We start from the raw sequence: 18,365 nt of genomic DNA, 5'->3' as shown, positions 1-18,365 counted from the left end.
AAGAACTGCAATGCAGTCACAGCAAAGACCTCAGACCATCCTATGGGGCTTTTGGAGCTAGAATGGCCCTTCAAAGCCGTCCTGAATTGGGATGGAGGTCAGGGCCTTTATATACTCACATCAAACAGCCATTGGATGCAGGCCGACCCTGAGAAAGGTATGTACCTTTTGATAAGCCCTATCTTGGGGAGAAATTCAGCTGAGATCTATCTGTTGCCAACACTCTCAGTAGCTTGACAATGAGTGCTTCTGTCCTGGAGAGGGGTATCTGGGAGGCACATGATAGCATCCCCTATAGAGTTCAACAGACACTTCAACAGAAAAATCCAAAAGGTCAATAAATACATGAAAAAATTATCTCCTCATTAGTCGACAAGGAAATGCCAAAACCCCGTAAAATACACTTATACACCATTAAATTGTAAAAATTAAAAAAAGACTGTACCGTATATTTGCACAGATGTAGAGAGATTAAAATCCTCATACACTGCTGGTGGAAATGCCAGTTCATGCAACTGCAATGAGAAACATTTTGCATAATCTAGCTAACAACAACAACAAAAAAGCAAATGCCTTTGTCTCAGCGATTTCACCCCTAGATATTTTCCTTAGAGAAATTCTTGCACATGTATACCCTCAGACATTTGAAAGAACATTCATAGAAATATTGTTTCTCTTAACATTATTACCTGTAAACTTGAAACAACACGAGGGAACTTCAAAGCTCAATGTGATTAATATAGTTGTTTACATAATAGAATACCACAGAGCTACGGAAATAAAAATACTACAGTTACAAATATCTACATGGATAAATTGTGCAACCACTCCTGAGAAAAATAAAGCATAAAAGGACACATACAATATGATTCAATCTATTTAAAGTTCAAAAATATGGAAAATTAAGCTATGATTTAAGTTTGCATTCATCATTGGCAAAAAAATTTTTTTTCACAAAGAAGGGAATAATTATCACTCAAAATAAGATAGAGGTTACCTTTGAGGAGAGGGAGGAGATCATGTGGTAAGCAAGAGGTGCCTGGATGCTTCTGAAGGTCTGGGCAATAAATGTGTTACATCTGAACCTGAGTTGTGGACACATGTAGCTTTATGCTATAATTATTCTTTCAATTGTAGATATGTTTTATTCGTTCCTCTGTTTTTATATTTCATAATGACAAGAACCAAAGTAAGAAAAGGAAAATAAGTGCCTAGAGATGATCATCCACTTTTATCAAGGTTCAGCCACATTGTACTGAAAATATGATTTAGAGAAAATGCTAAGGGAAGACAGACGGCCCACAAGTATTACTGTAAAGCAACAGATCCAGAGATCTAGCATGAAGAACGAAGCAAGCAAGCAGGTACGCTCTCCTTTCACTCTTCACCTGGTGAGGGGTACAAAACATGTGTTCTGGGCCTCACCCTCAGCTGTTCTGGCTTCATAGCCTGCATTAGCTAAGAGGCAATGATTGCTTGCTTTGTTTTTACCAGGACATGTACCTTCCCCTTGCTGACCTATCCTAGTTCCTTTCAAAATGTACCTGGTACCATTGTCTCCTACCCATGCTCATTCTCTGCCAGGTTACTGTTCCTAACCTCATAGACAAAGCGGGCTAATACCCTCATGTGTGCTCAAACATAAATTTACATATTAACTCTCCTAAGTAACTCCTAAGCATTTTCAATAGCAGATTTCAGAGAAGAGGTACCTTTGCATTCACTATTCTCTTGACCATATCCTCCACCAGCCCTATGGAGTTCCTTCCTGAATTCTCACAGACTGATTATAAGCCCTCAAACTCAGGCCCTTTACTTCTCTCAATACATAGGCATGGTAATCTGGTTTGTATGAATTCTTTCCGAACCATATATGATTTGGTTTTTTTCTCAACAATGTGATTTGAAGATCATTTCATGTAGGTTAGTATAGATCCACCACATTTTTATAAACTGCTGCACTGTATCACACAATATAACATACCATATAGTTTAATTGGCCATTCCCCTTTGGATAGGTATTTAGGTTGTTTATAATTTTGCACAATTACAAGCAATGCTAAAATTAACATATTTATGGCATATGGACTAAACTGTATATAATTGAGAGTTGCTCTACTATAGACACCAAAATGTGAAATTTCTGAGACATAGGGCATATGGCCTTTTTGGTCATAATAAATATGAAAAAAATTCCCCTCCAAAACGACTACCATTTTTATCTTCAACCAATAATTTATAATTTCTCCGTCCTAATCATTTGCCAACACTTGGTCTTATAAAACTTGTAAACATTTTCCAGTCAAATGAATAGAAAATAGTTCAATTTCATTTTATTTCCCTAATTACTAATGAGATTGAACATCTTTTTATATGTTCATTGACTACATGTAATCCTCTGAATTATTTGTTAATTTCTTTTTAAATTATTGTACATTGTATTTTTCTTATTGATCTGTAGGATTTTAAAAAATACATTCTGGATAGAAATCCTGCATTACATATGTGGCTATCATTGTTCACATGTTTTTAATCTTTGGAAATATTAAACATATCTCCATGAAAACACTTAAAAAACTACTGTGTTTCTTCACATGCTGGTCTCTTCCGCTAGGGAGTGAATTTCTTTAGAGCAGGAACTGGGTTTTATTCATCTCCATAGCAACCAGAAAGGAGACTGGATTATTGGTAGGTTTTCAGTCAATACTGGTAGCATTGAATTGATAATGCTTATGGCCCAAAGGGATGACATTGGCTCTTAGAATAAAGAAATGAGTAAAAAAGACTGTGAGATTTCTTATTTTTATCATTTGTAGTGAAAACCTCATTCTGGCAGCCCCAGGAACAGTCACTTTTCAATTTGTTCTTCCTGCTCTTGGCCTCAATCTCCAGCACAGAATTTCCCTCTTTCTACTTTTCTCCCAGAGTTTCTCTGAAAGGTGAGGCAACTTCCACATCTTCATTCAGGGCTAGAATTTTTACTGTGGTGTCTTTGAAGTTTAAAGCTGTCCCAACACCCTCCTTTCCCTCCTTACATCTTAGGAAAACACAAACAAAATAGTGAGGAGAGCAGAGCCGAGCAAGAAAATATAGCCAACTATGTCTGTATCCCACGAACTCTTGTCAAATCCTTTGTAGGAAATACACAAAAGGAGCACAAAGCCTTCATGAAGCTCCATTCAGGGACACGGCTGAATAGATTCCCCAAAATGGGGAGGACCTCATATGATTAAACAGAGAAACTGTCATGTTTAAGACAACATGGCTTCCTTTTTCATCCCATGATACTACACAGTAGTTTCATCACAACTTTACCCAGCTAGGCGGAAAAAAGTGATCTACTCATGTCATGCTGAAGAAACAGATTGGAGACAAAGTCAAGAAAATAGCCATGATTTCTGAAGTTTAAGATCTTTTTATTAATAAAAAAGTACAATAATTAAACTGAACAAGATTGCTTAGTACCCAAGCACACACCCTGCATGGATGCCATAATGGGAGAGTCTCTGAAGTAGAACAGAGTAACCTCTAAGTGGCCATGCTAACAGAGGCAAATCTTGAGTATCTCCAGGTTCATAACAGACTTGTTTATGAGAGATTGCTCATGATCTTAGCCTCAGAGCCATGCCTCTGAGGCAAGAACTAGTATAAAATAGAGAAAAAATAAGGTGTTGCTCTAAAGCACTAAAATAATGAGGCACAAACATAAGAGTTACAGAGACTAAAGCTTAATATACTGTTTTATAATTTATTTAAACAAACTAACAATGACAAAAAATCCAACTATCCTTTCACTGCAGGCTCCTTTCCCCAACACAAAAAAAGAGAACCAGTTTCTGGCACTGCTCACCTGCGTGACCTCCTGTCAAAAAACAGGGATGGACACCACTAGGAAGTCTCTTCCCCTTTTAATTCTGTAATACAATGAAAACAGCACTGCATACAGCATAGTTATAAAGTAATGTCCAACACAGCTACTTGTAGTGACTCTAGGAAAGGAAGGAGTTTTTAACAGTTGACAAAATAATATCTCTTCCCCTGACCCCACCCCAACACCAGAAAAGGAAATGGAAAGTAAAACCAGTGTTTGGAAAACAAAGAAATATCCTGCCACTGGTATAAATCCCATCCTCTTCCAACCCACTCCCACCCCCAACCACCCTACCCAACTTCCCTCCTCCTACCTATACTATTCAGAGTAAAGTAAGTTGGGAAAGAGAAAATATAAGTGGTGAAACTGAACTGGCCAAAGCTTAAAGGGCTCTGGAAAATTGCCTTTGTGCTTCTGAGAATGTGACATGTAATGTGGTCCAAGCAGAGTGACAAAGGGGGAAGAATACAGCTTTTGAAGCAATGAATTTTGCCTACCTCTTCCTTTAGGTCCTAATACATTTCAAGTACGGAAACAGATGATAATCCTATTGTTAGTAACAAAGAAGATACAGGGAAAGTGAAAGTAAAAGAATAAATAATATTGCTTCCAGTGGCCACTCTTTAATTATCCTTCTTACTGACTCAAATCTATCTGTTTATCACCTAGGAAGCCTAATCTTCTCTTTTACATAGGGTAAATATAAGGTACTATAAGTATCATATTAACAATGGTTATAATACTTGGTTGTTCACTTAAAGATCTTTCATCATTTTTGCCAACATCAATTTATGAAAAGCCTCACAACATTCCTGTGAGGTAGATATTGAGATCCCCATTTTGCAAATGGATTAATTGAGGCACAGAGAGGTGATATGACTTGCCTAAGGTCAAACAAGTGAGACCTGGGAAAATACGGAAGAGAGGTAACTCAGGGTGGCATTACCATTGTGAGAGAGCCATATTTAACAGTGAGAAAAGATAGTGCTATGTGTTTATTTAAACTTGGCCCACCCAGTTCCTTCTGTGTCCATCACTCTGCAGTACCTCATACAAGAATTAGCAAACTGTGGAGCATCAGTAAGTTCCCTTGGCTTATTTAAGGTTAGGTACATTCTTGATGGTTTGGTTCATGAGAAAACTTTTTGGGGGCAGGATAGACCCCAGAATCTTAGAACTCAGATCACAGAAATCCCTAATTCCAGAATTTTGCAGACCACTTTGTTTCAAAGAGCTGTTGGAGTTCAAAAATATTACTATCATGTGCACACACACTGTGCTGTAGTTGATAAAGTTGTTTCCCATGGGTATACAGGTTAACAATTCAGATACTGCTGTATATGCACACTGAATTTAAAAAAATAAGTAAATAGATGACAGAGGTTGAGAGGCAGGTTTCTCAGTATTAGTGTGGGAGGCTTCATATAACTAAGAGGAAGAAGCTAGAATGATTCACATGGTAACACGTTAGAGTTGAAAACATCAATATGAACTCATGTTTAGCTAAATAAAAATCTGGATGATTACATATAGAAATATTTATAGAATGTGCATATACATAGGATAGTATACACATATGTTTCCTTGCTCTGTTAGCTGAGATGCCCTAGAAGCAACAATAACCCAGGAGCAACGAACATACCTAATGCCCAGATATTGGTTTCTAATACAATTTTCCAGTAAAAGAAACCAGGACTTCTTGAAGAAATGGCTGATTATAGGAGTAGGCCACAAAATATACAAGATGAGCCTGGAACATCTTGCAGTGGCAGAAAGTAAGAATGTGCCAAAAAAAAAAAAAACAAAAAAAACCAAAACTGATGGGGGTATGTCAAAAGGACTTCAGAATCACCCAAAAGAGCTCCCAATAGCCAAAGCTGGAACAATTAGAGCAATGAAATAAAGTAGTAGTATTAGATTATAACTCGAAGTATAAAATAAATACCCATGAGTCCATGCTGATATAAATATTGTATAAATAAATAAATGGGGGAGAAGAGACAATCTCCCTTAGAAAATAATTCCAAATAATTTATGTAAGATACTTGCTCTGAAGGGTGTGTCATATAACTTACCACTCCGCATGGGCTATACACAGTGATTTCCTTTCAGAGACTACAGTATGGAGGGGAGGAAAAAAGAGTACAGGGGAGAAACCTGACAATGACTATTTCAGTCAGGTGATCAAGGTTAAACAACAGTGATGAGTCATGTAAATACAGGCATACCTCGTTTTATTGTGCTTTGCTTTATTGCACTTTGCTGATATTGCATTTTTTACAAATTAAAAGTTTGTGGTAACCCTGTGACCAACAAGTCTATTGGCACCATTTTTCCAATAGCATGTGCTCACTTCGTGTTTGTGCCAGTAACATTTTACCAATAAAGTATTTTAAAATAAGGTATGTACATTGTTTTTTAGACATAACACTATTGCACATTCACCAGACTACAGGATAGTGTAAACATAACATTTTATATGCACTGGGAAACCAAAAAATTTGTGTGACTTGCTTTATTGTAATATTTGCTTCATTGCAGTGATCTGGAACCAAATCTGCATTGTCTCCAAAGTATGCCTGTATGATGTGATGAAAATGGCACTTCTTCTCTGTGGTCCTACTCTCAAAAACTCATAACCTCAGTCTAATCATGAGAAAGACAATGGACAAATCCCAGTTGAGGAAAATATCTCTCAAAACTGTCAAGGTCACTGAAAACAAGGAAAGTCTGAGAAATTGTCACAACCTACAGGAACCTAAGGAGATATGATTACCAGATGTAATGTGGAATCCTGAACAAGATGCTGAAACTTTTTTTTTTTTTGAGATGGAGTGTCGCTCTGTCACCCGGGCTGGAGTGCAGTGGCATCATCTTGGCTCACTGCAACCTCCGCCTCCCAGGTTCAAGCAATTCTCCTGCCTCAGCCTCCCAAGTAGCTGGGATTACACATACCTACCACCACGCCTGGCTAATTTTTTGTATTTTTAATAGAGACAGGGTTTCACCATATTGTCCAGGCTGGTCTTGAACTCCTGACCTCGTGATCCGCCTGTCTCGGCCTCCCAAAGTGCTGGGATTACAGGTGTGAGCCACCATGCCTGGCCGAAACAATTCTTTAAAAAGGATATTAGGTAAAAATTAAGGAAACCTGAATAAAGTATGGACTTCAGTTAATAATATTAACATATCATTGTGTTTCATTAATTGTAACAAATATATCACACTAATGTAAGATGTCAATAATAGGAGAAACTGGATGTGGGGTAAATGAGACCTCTCTGTTCTAGCTTCACAATTTTTCTGTAAATCTGAAACTGTTTGAAAATAAAAAGTTTATTTTAAAAGAAATTAACATCGAAAACCTTTGTCTTGCCCATAATGCACTCTGCCTAATCTACCCAATCAGTTCACACTCTTCACACTCTTAGCTTTTCCTAAATTTTACTGTAATTATGAAGTTTATGTTCAACTGCTGATCATCAGATAGAGGAATTCTGCTGCAACAGATCCCGAATATTATCCAATCATATCGATGCCCTAAGCAACTGTCCAGGCTAAAGGTGCTTTGCTGTTGTAAAAACAACAAATTCAATTGAATCCCAAATGCTATTCAAGAGATACATTTTAGTTCCTTTCCACTTCACTGTCTATCTAGCAAAGTTTTATGTGTTTTTGGTAAACTCTGTACTGTGCTATATTTGAATTCCTGTACTCTATAAGATTCTGTTAATGAATCCTGAGACACTTCTTAGAGCATATGTAAGTAATTGGGAAGCTTTTATCGTTTTTTGGAGGCGAGAGGGAAATGAGAATAGGGTTAAAATTGCTTCTTTACTATAGACAATTAACAAACATAAAGGCTGTCATTATGTTACAGAAACATTTTTAGATAAAGGCTCAGATGTCAGGAACCCTAATATTTGGGACCCTAATTTGATCAACCTAATTAGTTCAACAAGATATTTGATAATCTTTATTTATGAGTAGATCATATGTCTCAATGCAAAAGATTCTGAGTTCTGTGGGGAGCAGTTCAGTTCTGAACTCTGAAAAAGGAGTATCAGGATCCAAATTTTGAAGAAAATGAGTAAGCCTGGGCTGTACTGTGAAATACTGCATCAACTACTGAATTATAAGCTTAAACTTAAGTTAGTTCATCTTTACCAATCTGTCTTACAGCTACATCAGAGGTCCCCTTTAACACACTGGCCCCAGATATCGCCTAGTGTGTTAGCAATTATTATGCAAGTTTGGAACTTGTATACCAAAAGTCAGGAAAAAGCCTTGATCGAAATAACAATGATAACAGTAAAAATCCACACGTCATTTTGAAAACTACAGGCAGTCCTTGGATTTATGGAGAGTTCATGATCTAGACAGACACTGCAAGTTAAAATGAGGTAAATAAAATCTAGACATTAGGCCGGGCGCAGTGGCTCAAGCCTGTAATCCCAGCACTTTGGGAGGCCGAGACGGGTGGATCACGAGGTCAGGAGATCGAGACCATCCTGCCTAACACGGTGAAACCCCGTCTCTACTAAAAAATACAAAAAAAAAAAAAAAAAAAACTAGCCAGGCGAGGTGGCGGGCGCCTGTAGTCCCAGCTACTTGGGAGGCTGAGGCAGGAGAATGGCGTAAACCCGGGAGGCGGAGCTTGCAGTGAGCTGAGATCTGGCCACTGCACTCCAGCCTGGGAGACAGAGCGAGACTCCCTCTCAAAAAAAAAAAAAAAAAAAAAAAAAAAAAAAAAAATCTAGACATTATAGAAGTGTTAGAACTATGTGCCTGATGTTATATGGCAATGACCACAAGTACATTTTACTTGCTATTTAATCAGCTGTAAATGATTTTTGAGTTCTAAAGTTTTTCTGAAGAATAACATATAAAATTAGACAAATATTGCAACCAATCACATAAACTTTAATTTGGTTTAATAATGTGATCCTGGCCAAGCGTGGTGGCTCACTCCTGTAATCCCAGCACTTTGGGAGGCCGAGGCAGGCAGATCACTTGAGGTCAGGAGTTTGAGACTAGCCTGGCCAACATGGTGAAACCCCATCTCTACTAATAATACAAAACTTAGCCAGGTGTGGTGGCACGCACCTGTAATCCAAGCTATTTGGGAGGCTGAGGCAGGAGAATCACTTGAACATGGGAGGCAGAGGTTGCAGTAAGCAGAGATTATGCCACTGCACTCCAGCTTGGGTGACAGAGGGAAACTGTCTCTCAAAAAATAAATAAATAAAATTATATGATCCCTAGGAGAATAAGCATGCAGGTGTATAAGGGCTCAAGGAAACATCTAGAGAAAAAATCTGACCCGTATTTGTCTCATCTGTAAAATATGAGGGATGGGCAGGACTAGATGGTTAACGGGATCCCTTCTTGGTGCTAGAATTCTACAATTTAGTGAGAATGGACAGCCTCAGGAAATAGCAACCTAAAGTATTCAAGCAGGGTTGAAAAGAAAAAGGTGTTCAATATAAAGACAATCTTTAAAAGAGAGGCTGAGTCCAAATTCAAGTGATGCAAAGCCCCCTTCCCCACCCCTGACCCCAGGAAAGGAAATATGCCATGTGGAGGTAGATCTATGGTCCAGGGCCAGGAACAGAGGATTTTGTGCCCCAGGTAATATTATAAAACAATCTGATTGGGCAGCCAAATGAGTATATTATGCAACCTGCTATAATAGCTAAAACAAATGGCTTAGGTCTTCATAGCAGTTGCAGAACATCAAATTGCTTTTTGTATGTCAGTTTTCATGAAAAGCATCTTATGTTTCATTTGAAACACAGGAATGAATGCCAATAATTCCATGGAGTGAAAACATTCCGTTCTTCCAACCCCTCACTTCTGTATAACATGCCCCTAGTGTGTGATTTCTCATCATGCAATATACTCAATTGTTTCTTTGTGTAAACAAAAAAATAAACAGTACAGCCAGCCCCTCAAGACACTGTCTCAACAGCCTGCCATTTGAATGAGGTTTGTGATTAACAGCACTTTTGATATCCTATCCAAATAAATGAACTCCTCTATTTGTTCTCAGGATCATCTTAGGTCTGTTTGTTCCTCTGCCCAACCTACTCTCCTGGAACATTTTTCTCCTTACTGATATGTCCATGTGTGCTTTGAATATTTGTTCAAATTTAACCTAACAAATAATAATTGTGCAGCAAAATCTTTAATCCTGAAGGAGAAAGTGGAAGAGAAGAAAAAGAGGAGAAGTACAAGAACTCCTCATTCCCTTGATGAACTTAAGAAGCAGAAGCACCAGCACTATCTGCAAACCAAACTTTAAGAAGAAATAGGATTAGATTTATTAAAACCTTTTGAGTGTGGTATGGGACTCAGCTTATTCACTGGGAGTGTGCCTCTTACTCAGAAACCAAATCCCTGTAAATCTTACCAATCAACTACATCGTTATGCTCTTTCCATTTAGGAAGTTAAAAAAGTCATTTAGGACACTATCAAACCACTTTTAGGTACTTATTTAAAAAACATATGGACGAGAGTTCTAGAAAACAAGAGAAAAATTGGAAAGAAAAAAGCAGCGTATGTTTGTTCACAGCCTTGAGTTTGATTCCTGTTTTGTTACTGTAGGAAAAATGTCCTATTTCAGAGCAGGGGGGATGGGAAGGCAGCCATGGGTGCCACACTGGAATTCAACCCACATGGAGGTTGAAAAAAACGGGTCTGGACAGTGGAGAAGTGAAGGTAGAATATGAAGAGCCTCCCCCCGGGAGACCAGCTCTCTTTTCCTCCAGTCTCCTCAACTTGGCTCAGTGGGCTGCTTCAACCCCATTGCAGATGCAAGCTGAAGTCAAAGAGGAAAAAATTGTCCCAACCTCAGCACACGAACAGGAAAGATACCAGCGCAGCTTCTCTAGTGTGATCTGTGCAGCTCACATGGTGTCATGGCGACGGCGATGCAGGGACAGGTGGTCAGAACGAGAAAAGCTGCGGTTGCAGTCTGTGCACCGGAAAGGCTTGATGCCTGTGTGCTTGCGGAAATGGCGAGTGAGCTCATCTGAGCGAGCAAATTTCCAGGAGCAGCCATCCCAGGTGCATTTATAAGGCTTCTCTCCTAAAAAGGGAATGTGACAAAAAAAAAAAAAAAAGAGAATCAGAGAGAGGGGGATTGGATACTAGAAAGATAATAGATACATAACTTGTGTCAAGTGAAAAGGTTAGGCAATAACCTTGAAGGTATATGCTAGTAAATCTTTTAAGTTAATTAATTGATTGAGAAGCACCGTATAAATGTACAACATGATGTTTTGAGATGTATATACACTGTGGAATGGCTAAGTCGAGTTAATTAACATACATATTACCCATATACTTATCTTTTGTTGTGGTAAGAACACTTGAAATCTACTCTCTCATTGATTTTTTTTTTATATTATTATACTTTAAGTTCTAGGGTACATGTGCATAACGTGCAGGTTTGTTACACATGTATACCTGTGCCATGTTGGCATGCTGCACCCATCAACTCGTCAGCACCTATCAACTCGTCATTTACATCAGGTATAACTCCCAATGCAATCCCTCCCCCCTCCCCCCTCCCCGTGATAGGCCCCGGTGTGTGATGTTCCCCTTCCCGAGTCCAAGTGATCTCATTGTTCAGTTCCCACCTATGAGTGAGAACATGCGGTGTTTGGTTTTCTGTTCTTGTGATAGTTTGCTGAGAATGATGGTTTCCAGCTGCATCCATGTCCCTACAAAGGACACAAACTCATCCTTTTTTATGGCTGCATAGTATTCCATGGTGTATATGTGCCACATTTTCTTATTCCAGTCTGTCACTGATGGACATTTGGGTTGATGCCAAGTCTTTGCTATTGTGAATAGTGCCGCAATAAACATACGTGTGCATGTGTCTTTATAGCAGCATGATTTATAATCCTTTGGGTATATCCCCAGTAATGGGATGGCTGGGTCATATGGTACTTCTAGTTCTAGATCCTTGAGGAATCGCCATACTGTTTTCCATAATGGTTGAACTAGTTTACAATCCCACCAACAATGTAACAGTGTTCCTGATTTTCAATAATACAACACATTGTTACCTACAGGAGTTCTAAAGAAAGGCCAAGATGTTAGAGTGGGAAGCACATAGCCTCTTGTTCAAACAGGCCTTTGTGTGATCCAGCTCTACTATAAACTAGCTGTGTGATCTTACATAATCACTTCTCCCTGGCTTGGTCTCTGTTTTCTCATTTCTAAAGGATAAAAATATACTACAAAGTTGTTCAAAACATTTTCTTTTTAAAAGATAGCTAGCAACCAATGCAACTGGGATTTAAACTCAGGTCTTTGGCACTTTAAAATATCTGTTCCTCTAATATCTCCTATCAAACAGTCTAAAATAGAGCCATATGGCTGGGTGCAGTGGCTCATGCCTGTAATCCCAGCACTTTGGGAGGCCAACGCGGGCAGATCACAAGATCAAGATACCGAGACCATCCTGGCTAACACGGTGAAACCCCGCCTCTACTAAAAATACAAAAAATAAGCTGGGCATGGTGGTTGGTGCCTGTAGTCCCAGCTACTCAGGAGGCTAAGGCAGAGAATGGCGTGAACCCGAGAGGCAGAGCTTGCGGTGAGCTGAGATCGTGCCACTGCACTCCAGCCTGGGAGAGAGTGAGACTGCGTCTCAATAATAAATAAATAAATAAATAAATAAATAAATAAATAAATAAAGTAAAATAGAGCCATATATACACAGGATGAATGTGTGATTCACTGGAAAGGGCCCTCAGCAAAGGCTACAGGTCTTCTGTGTAAGGTTAGAAACTCAAGGGCATGTAATGGCACGGGGGGCAGTGTCAGGCCAAAGTTTTTGAAATAGCTCCATGCCCAGAATCTTTGGGTTGTATTTGAATTATATATAGGATATGTATGCTCAAGATAGAAAGCTAAATGGAAAAAAAAGTAGTATAAAAAATTAACACAGTATGACCGCATTATGGTATGTAGATCACACGCAATACATTTGTATACTCATAATAAAGCCAGTATCAATACACTTAAACGTACAGTATGAGAGAAACTGTTAACAGTGAATGACTTTGTGGAAAGTGAGGACCAGGGATAGTGGGAAGAGGACTTTTCATTTTTACTTTATACCCTTTTGTACTGTTTTAAATGCTTTAAAATCATAATGTTTTATCTTATAATAAAAATTTTTAAAAAGGAAATAAGCTATATGAGCAACAATAAATATTAACTGTGGATAAGTCTGGGTTGTAGGATTAGGGTAATGTTTGCTTTCTTCTTAATACATTTTTCTGTTTCCCATCTTCTACAACGAGCATGTATTATTTTATAATCAGAAACAAGCAATAATGCAGACACAAAAATGTATTGGTATTCTTTCTAACAATCTCTTTCTCTGTCTTTTCCCCTTTTCTCCCTGTAAATTACCTAGGGCATTTAATTTTATGCTGTTCTAAATTCTGGTGGCAATCTGGCTTGCATAAACTGTTTTCCAACTTACTACACACCACCTACCAACCCTCCCAAGTGTTTGCTAATTAACTGTATAGTGTTCACATAATGAGCAACAGTATGAAATCCAGTCTGAATCACAGCTTTGGACTATACCCAGGCAAACATTTCAAGGATTAAACACATCAATTGCTGATCATTTCAATATTCAGAAATAGTTGCATTAGCTGCTAAGAAGAATGAGATAAAGCTGGATATAATGAGACAAAAAGATGGCCAATGAAATGTTATCAAATCAAAAAAGATACTGAACAAACATACACACATATGCTCATGGAGAGTAGGATCTCGTTTATGTTTTTAAAATCTTGTGCCTGTTCTTTCTCTCTCTCTCTCTCTCTCTCTCTCTCTCTCTCTCTCTCAAGAGGAAAGATCTGGAAGGCTATACAACAAATTGTTAACAGAGGGAAGAATAGGATTTCAGGGGATGTTTAAAGTGTGTAAATGAAATTTTCACTTTTTGTTCTATGTGATTTTACAGCATCTCCATACCTCCCAACGGCTGCATTGCTATCTATATATTTTGTTGTGATCTCTCAAGAATGTCTTCTGAGAATTCTTATCTACACCTCAACCAACTGAGGAAAATTTGACTTGTAAATCAGTGACACCCTGTGGTGATCAGAGCTCATTTCTAGAACACACAAATTATTGTAAAGGAATTCAGCAGTGAGGCCCATTTTCCTATTTCAAAAGCATTTACCTTTGTATTATCATTGAACAAGCTCCTGTTTGTGCCAATGAACATCATACAACACAACTTGTAATCTCCATCAACTTATCATTTGAATTAAAGAACAAAGTATATATGCAGAAAAAGAATTCATAATATAAAGCATATATATTAACTATGTGACAAAGATAATAAGTGTGAAATGCCAGGTGCGGTGGCTCATGCCTGTAATCCCAGCACTTTGGGAGGCTGAAACACGTGGATCATTTGAGGTCAGGAGTTTGAGACCAGTCTGGCCAACATAGTAAAACCCTGTCTCTACTGAAAACACAAAAATTAGCCGGGTGTGGTGGTGCGTGCCTATAGTCCCAGCTACTTGGGAGGCTGAGGTATGAGAATTGCTTGAACCCAGGAAGCAGAGGTTGCAGTGAGCTGAGATTGCACCACTGCATTCCAGCCTGGGTGACAGAGCAAGACTCTATCTCAAAAAAATAAATAAGTGTGATATCAGTTCCAAGGCTAGTTAATAACCTCTGGGTTACTGTGAAGGCACAAATATGGAGGCATGGGTAATTTTTAGATGAAGAAAGCAACCCGGGCAGCTGGTGGCAAGGTCTTGGTGAGGCGGTGCAGTGAATGGTACACATAGGGTCAGCCATCTTGGAGCATGGAGCATCCTTACAAGAGTATTATGAGATGATCCTTATTATAAAAGACAGATGAAACACTTGGGATTATTTTTTAAAAGAGAATTTGGACTTAAGCATAAAAGTCAATGATATACCCAAGGCGGTGTGTGAGAGAGCAGTGTGTCCTAGGTGTGAGCAATAATGGGGATGCATTGACAATAGAGAACTTTAAAACAATAATAAAACAGACTAAAATTTAGTCTGTTTAACTCAAGAATGGCTCGGTCAAAGTTGTACATTAAAATTATTTACCCATGCTGTGTAAGGTGGACTACAATGACTAGAAGCCTACTGGGGTAATCTATTTGTCTGGCATATAAAGCTCAAATTGGTTTTTCATTGAATTGAAGGAATCAATAATAAATATAAGAATAAAACCTAAGGAGGTGAAAGAGAGATTGGAATTGAAAGAAAAACATTAATAAAACCTAGCATTTACTGAGTATTCACCATATGCTGGATACTATTTTAAGTATTTTACACTATTAATATTCCAAGATAGGGAAATGGAGGTAAAGAGGGGTGAAGCAACTTTCAGCAGTGAGTAGCAGACTGAGATGTCAAATCACGACACTAGTTTCACAATACATAGCCTTAGCCATTATGAATAAAAAGGCTGTTCAAAATTGGAAAGAAATAATAGAACTTTAGAAACAAATAACTCGAGACATAAGAGAATATTAATGGCTCATGCCTATAATCCCACCCACTTTGGGAAGCTGAGGTGGGAGGATAACTTGAGTCCAGAAGTTTGAGACCAACCTGGGCAACATAGTGAGACCTTGTCTCTACAAAAAAAAAAATAAACAGAATTAGCCAGGTGTGGTGGCATGTGCTTATAATCCCAGCTACTCCAGAGGTTGAGGTGAGAGAACTACTTGAGCCTGGGAGAGCAAGGCTGCAGTGAGTCGAGATTGTGCTACTGCATGCCAGCATTGGAAACAGAGTGAGACTCTGACTTGAGGGAAAAAAAAAAAGAGATAATGGTAAGAATCAATGACACATTTGGAGCCTGGGGAAATGGGTGATGCCATTATAAATATATTGGGACTTGACAGTATGAACACAGTATGTTTAATGAGAACTGTTATATCTATGTTTCCTGCTTTATATGATTGCAAACTCAGGGGAGATGAAGTGCTGCATTGCATGCCTGGTGTTTGCAGATAAGCAAGAGTCTCATGGCTCTCTGCTGGAAAAATATCTACCAAAGACAGAGACAGCACTCTCTAGGACCCTTAACAATGAATCACAATCTTTGGAGGGCAATGAATCAGGCATTTCTGTAGCTGCCTCAGTCCCAGGGAACCTGTGGAATACTAGCAATAGAGAAAAGTATACCTAGGTTAGGTACAAAGGTCTAATCCTATGGGGCTTTACCCATTTACTACCTGTGTAACTATTGGCAAATTCTCTAGCTCTATAAATGGCACCTCCATTCACCCAGTCACCCAAAACAGAAACCTTAGAGTCACCAACGTCCCCTCAATCATCTTCTCTCCATCTCCGCTGGCAACATACTAGTTGGGCTGTCATCATTTTTTGCCTGGATTGCTTCATTATCCTCTTAACTGATCTTCCCCCTTCCACTCTTGCACCTCAATGCTTTCTCCACCCACCGCTGTGCTCAATATGTCCTAGTCAAGCTGAACTAGTATCAGTTATTAGAACAAGGCAAGCTTGTTCCCATCTCACTAGTTTTGTACTCTGCCTAGACAAGAATAGTCTTTTGCCACACTTTTTACACAGCTTGCTCCTTCCCATATTGATTGTTATTCTCCCTACTTTAAAAAACTTCCTTAGTTACACTAAAAGTTCAGACTTCATCACTATGTATCATATCCATGTAACAAAACTGCACTTGTACCCCTTAAACTTCTACAATTGAAAAATAAATGGAGAAGTGGGGCAGAGCAAGGGGGCCAAATAGAATGCTCCACCAATCATGCCCCAAAAAGAACACCAATTTCACAACTATCTACACAAAAAAGGACCTTCATAAAAACGAAAAATCAGATGACCACTCACAGTACCTGGTTTTAACTTCATATTGTTAAAAGAAGCACTGAAAGAGGGTAGGAAAAAGTCTTGGATCACGAACACCACCCCTCACCCATCCCTCTGCAGTGACTACATGGTGTGGAGAGAGAATCTGTGTGCTTCAGATAGGGACAGTATAGCACTTGCGAGACATTGCATTAAATTCAGTGCTGCCTTGTCACAGCAGAAAGCAAAACTAGGTTGAAGTCTGCTGACTCCCACCCATGGAGGGAATATTTAAAACAGACAGAGCCAGAGGGGAATCACCCATCCCAGAAATCAGAACTTGAATTCTTGGAAGACTCACCACTATGAGATAAAGTGCTCTGGGGCCTTGAATTAACTTGAAAGGCAGTATAGGCCACAAGGACTTCAAGTCTTAGGTGAGTCCTAGTGATGAACTGGGCTCAGAGCCAGTGGACTTGCGGGGAGCATATGACATATTAAGATATCAGCTCCATCCTGGCGAACACCGTGAAACCCCGTCTCTACTAAAAAATACAAAAAAAAAAAAACTAGCCGGGCGAGGTGGCGGGCGCCTGTAGTCCCAGCTACTCGGGAGGCTGAGGCAGGAGAATGGCGTAAACCTGGGAGGCGGAGCTTGCAGTGAGCTGAGATCCGGCCACTGCACTCCAGCCCGGGCTACAGAGCGAGACTCTGCCTCAAAAAAAAAAAAAAAAAAAAAAAAAAAAAAAAAAAAAAAAAAAAAGATATCAGCTGGATCGGATAATACAGCGGTTGCACCACCCCTTCCCCAACCCTAGGCTGCACAGCTCACAGTTTCAAAAGAGACTCCTTCCTTCCACTTGAGGAGAGGTGAGGGCAGAGTAAAAAGGACTTTGTCTTGCATCTTGGATACAAGCTTAACCACAGTAGGATAGGGCATCATTCAGAGTCGTGATGCCCTTTTCCAGGACCTAGCTCATGTATGACATTTCTAGACACACCCTGGGCCACAAGGGAAGCTGTTGCCTTGAAGGGAAGAACCCAGTTCTGGCAGGACCCATCATCTACTGACTAAAGAGCCCTTTATAAGGCTACTGGTCCCTGAATAACCGGTAGCAAAACTCAGGTAGTACACCATGGGCCTAGGATGAGACTCTGAGACGTGCTGGCTTCAGATGAGACTCAGCACATTCCCAAGCTGTAATGGCTATGGAGAGACACTCCAGCTTAGGAAAGGAGGAAAGAAAAGTAAAGGGGACTTTGTCTTGTGCCTTAGATACCAATTGGCCACAGAGGCATAGAGCACAGGCAAAATATTGGGGTCTCCAGTTCCAGGATTATGCTCTTGCATGGCATTTCTGGATCTGCCCAGGGCCAGAGGGGAGCCCACTGCCCTCAAGCATGAGTCCCAGGCCAAGCAGCATTCATGATAAGCTGAATAAAGAGGCCTTGGGCCTTACGGAATCATCAGCAGTAGCCTGGCAATACCCCCTGTAAGCCTATGGTAGTGGTGGCCAAGGGGTGAGGCTCCTCTGACTATGGAAAGTGAAGGGAAGACTGGGAAGAACTATGTCTCATGGCTTGAGTGCCAGTTCAGTCACAGTACAATAGAACACCAGATGGACT

General features: G+C 39.5%; 1 protein-coding gene across 10 annotated transcripts in view; it reads right to left on the bottom strand.

Moving 5' to 3' along the window:
* Positions 1–6,088: 6,088 nt before the first annotated feature.
* The window catches only part of KLF8 (KLF transcription factor 8), a 57,128-nt gene continuing 44,851 nt past the window's right edge, over positions 6,089–18,365 (bottom strand). For 6 of the 10 annotated variants that reach the window (XM_077989143.1, XM_077989145.1, XM_077989144.1 and 3 more), the window contains one exon: positions 10,171–10,962. In XM_077989143.1, the coding sequence (XP_077845269.1) occupies positions 10,781–10,962 (182 nt within the window). In that variant the 3' untranslated portion in view covers positions 10,171–10,780. Of the gene's footprint in view, positions 6,988–10,170; positions 10,963–18,365 lie in introns of those variants that run through there. The other 4 variants (XM_077989141.1, XM_077989147.1, XM_077989142.1 and 1 more) reach the window with 2 other exon arrangements.

Source organism: Macaca mulatta, chromosome X (assembly GCF_049350105.2).
Source record: "Macaca mulatta isolate MMU2019108-1 chromosome X, T2T-MMU8v2.0, whole genome shotgun sequence".
NCBI classification, from domain to species: Eukaryota; Metazoa; Chordata; class Mammalia; order Primates; family Cercopithecidae; genus Macaca; species Macaca mulatta.
Note: the sequence above shows the minus strand (reverse complement) of the source record. Positions and strands in the feature narration are given on the sequence as shown.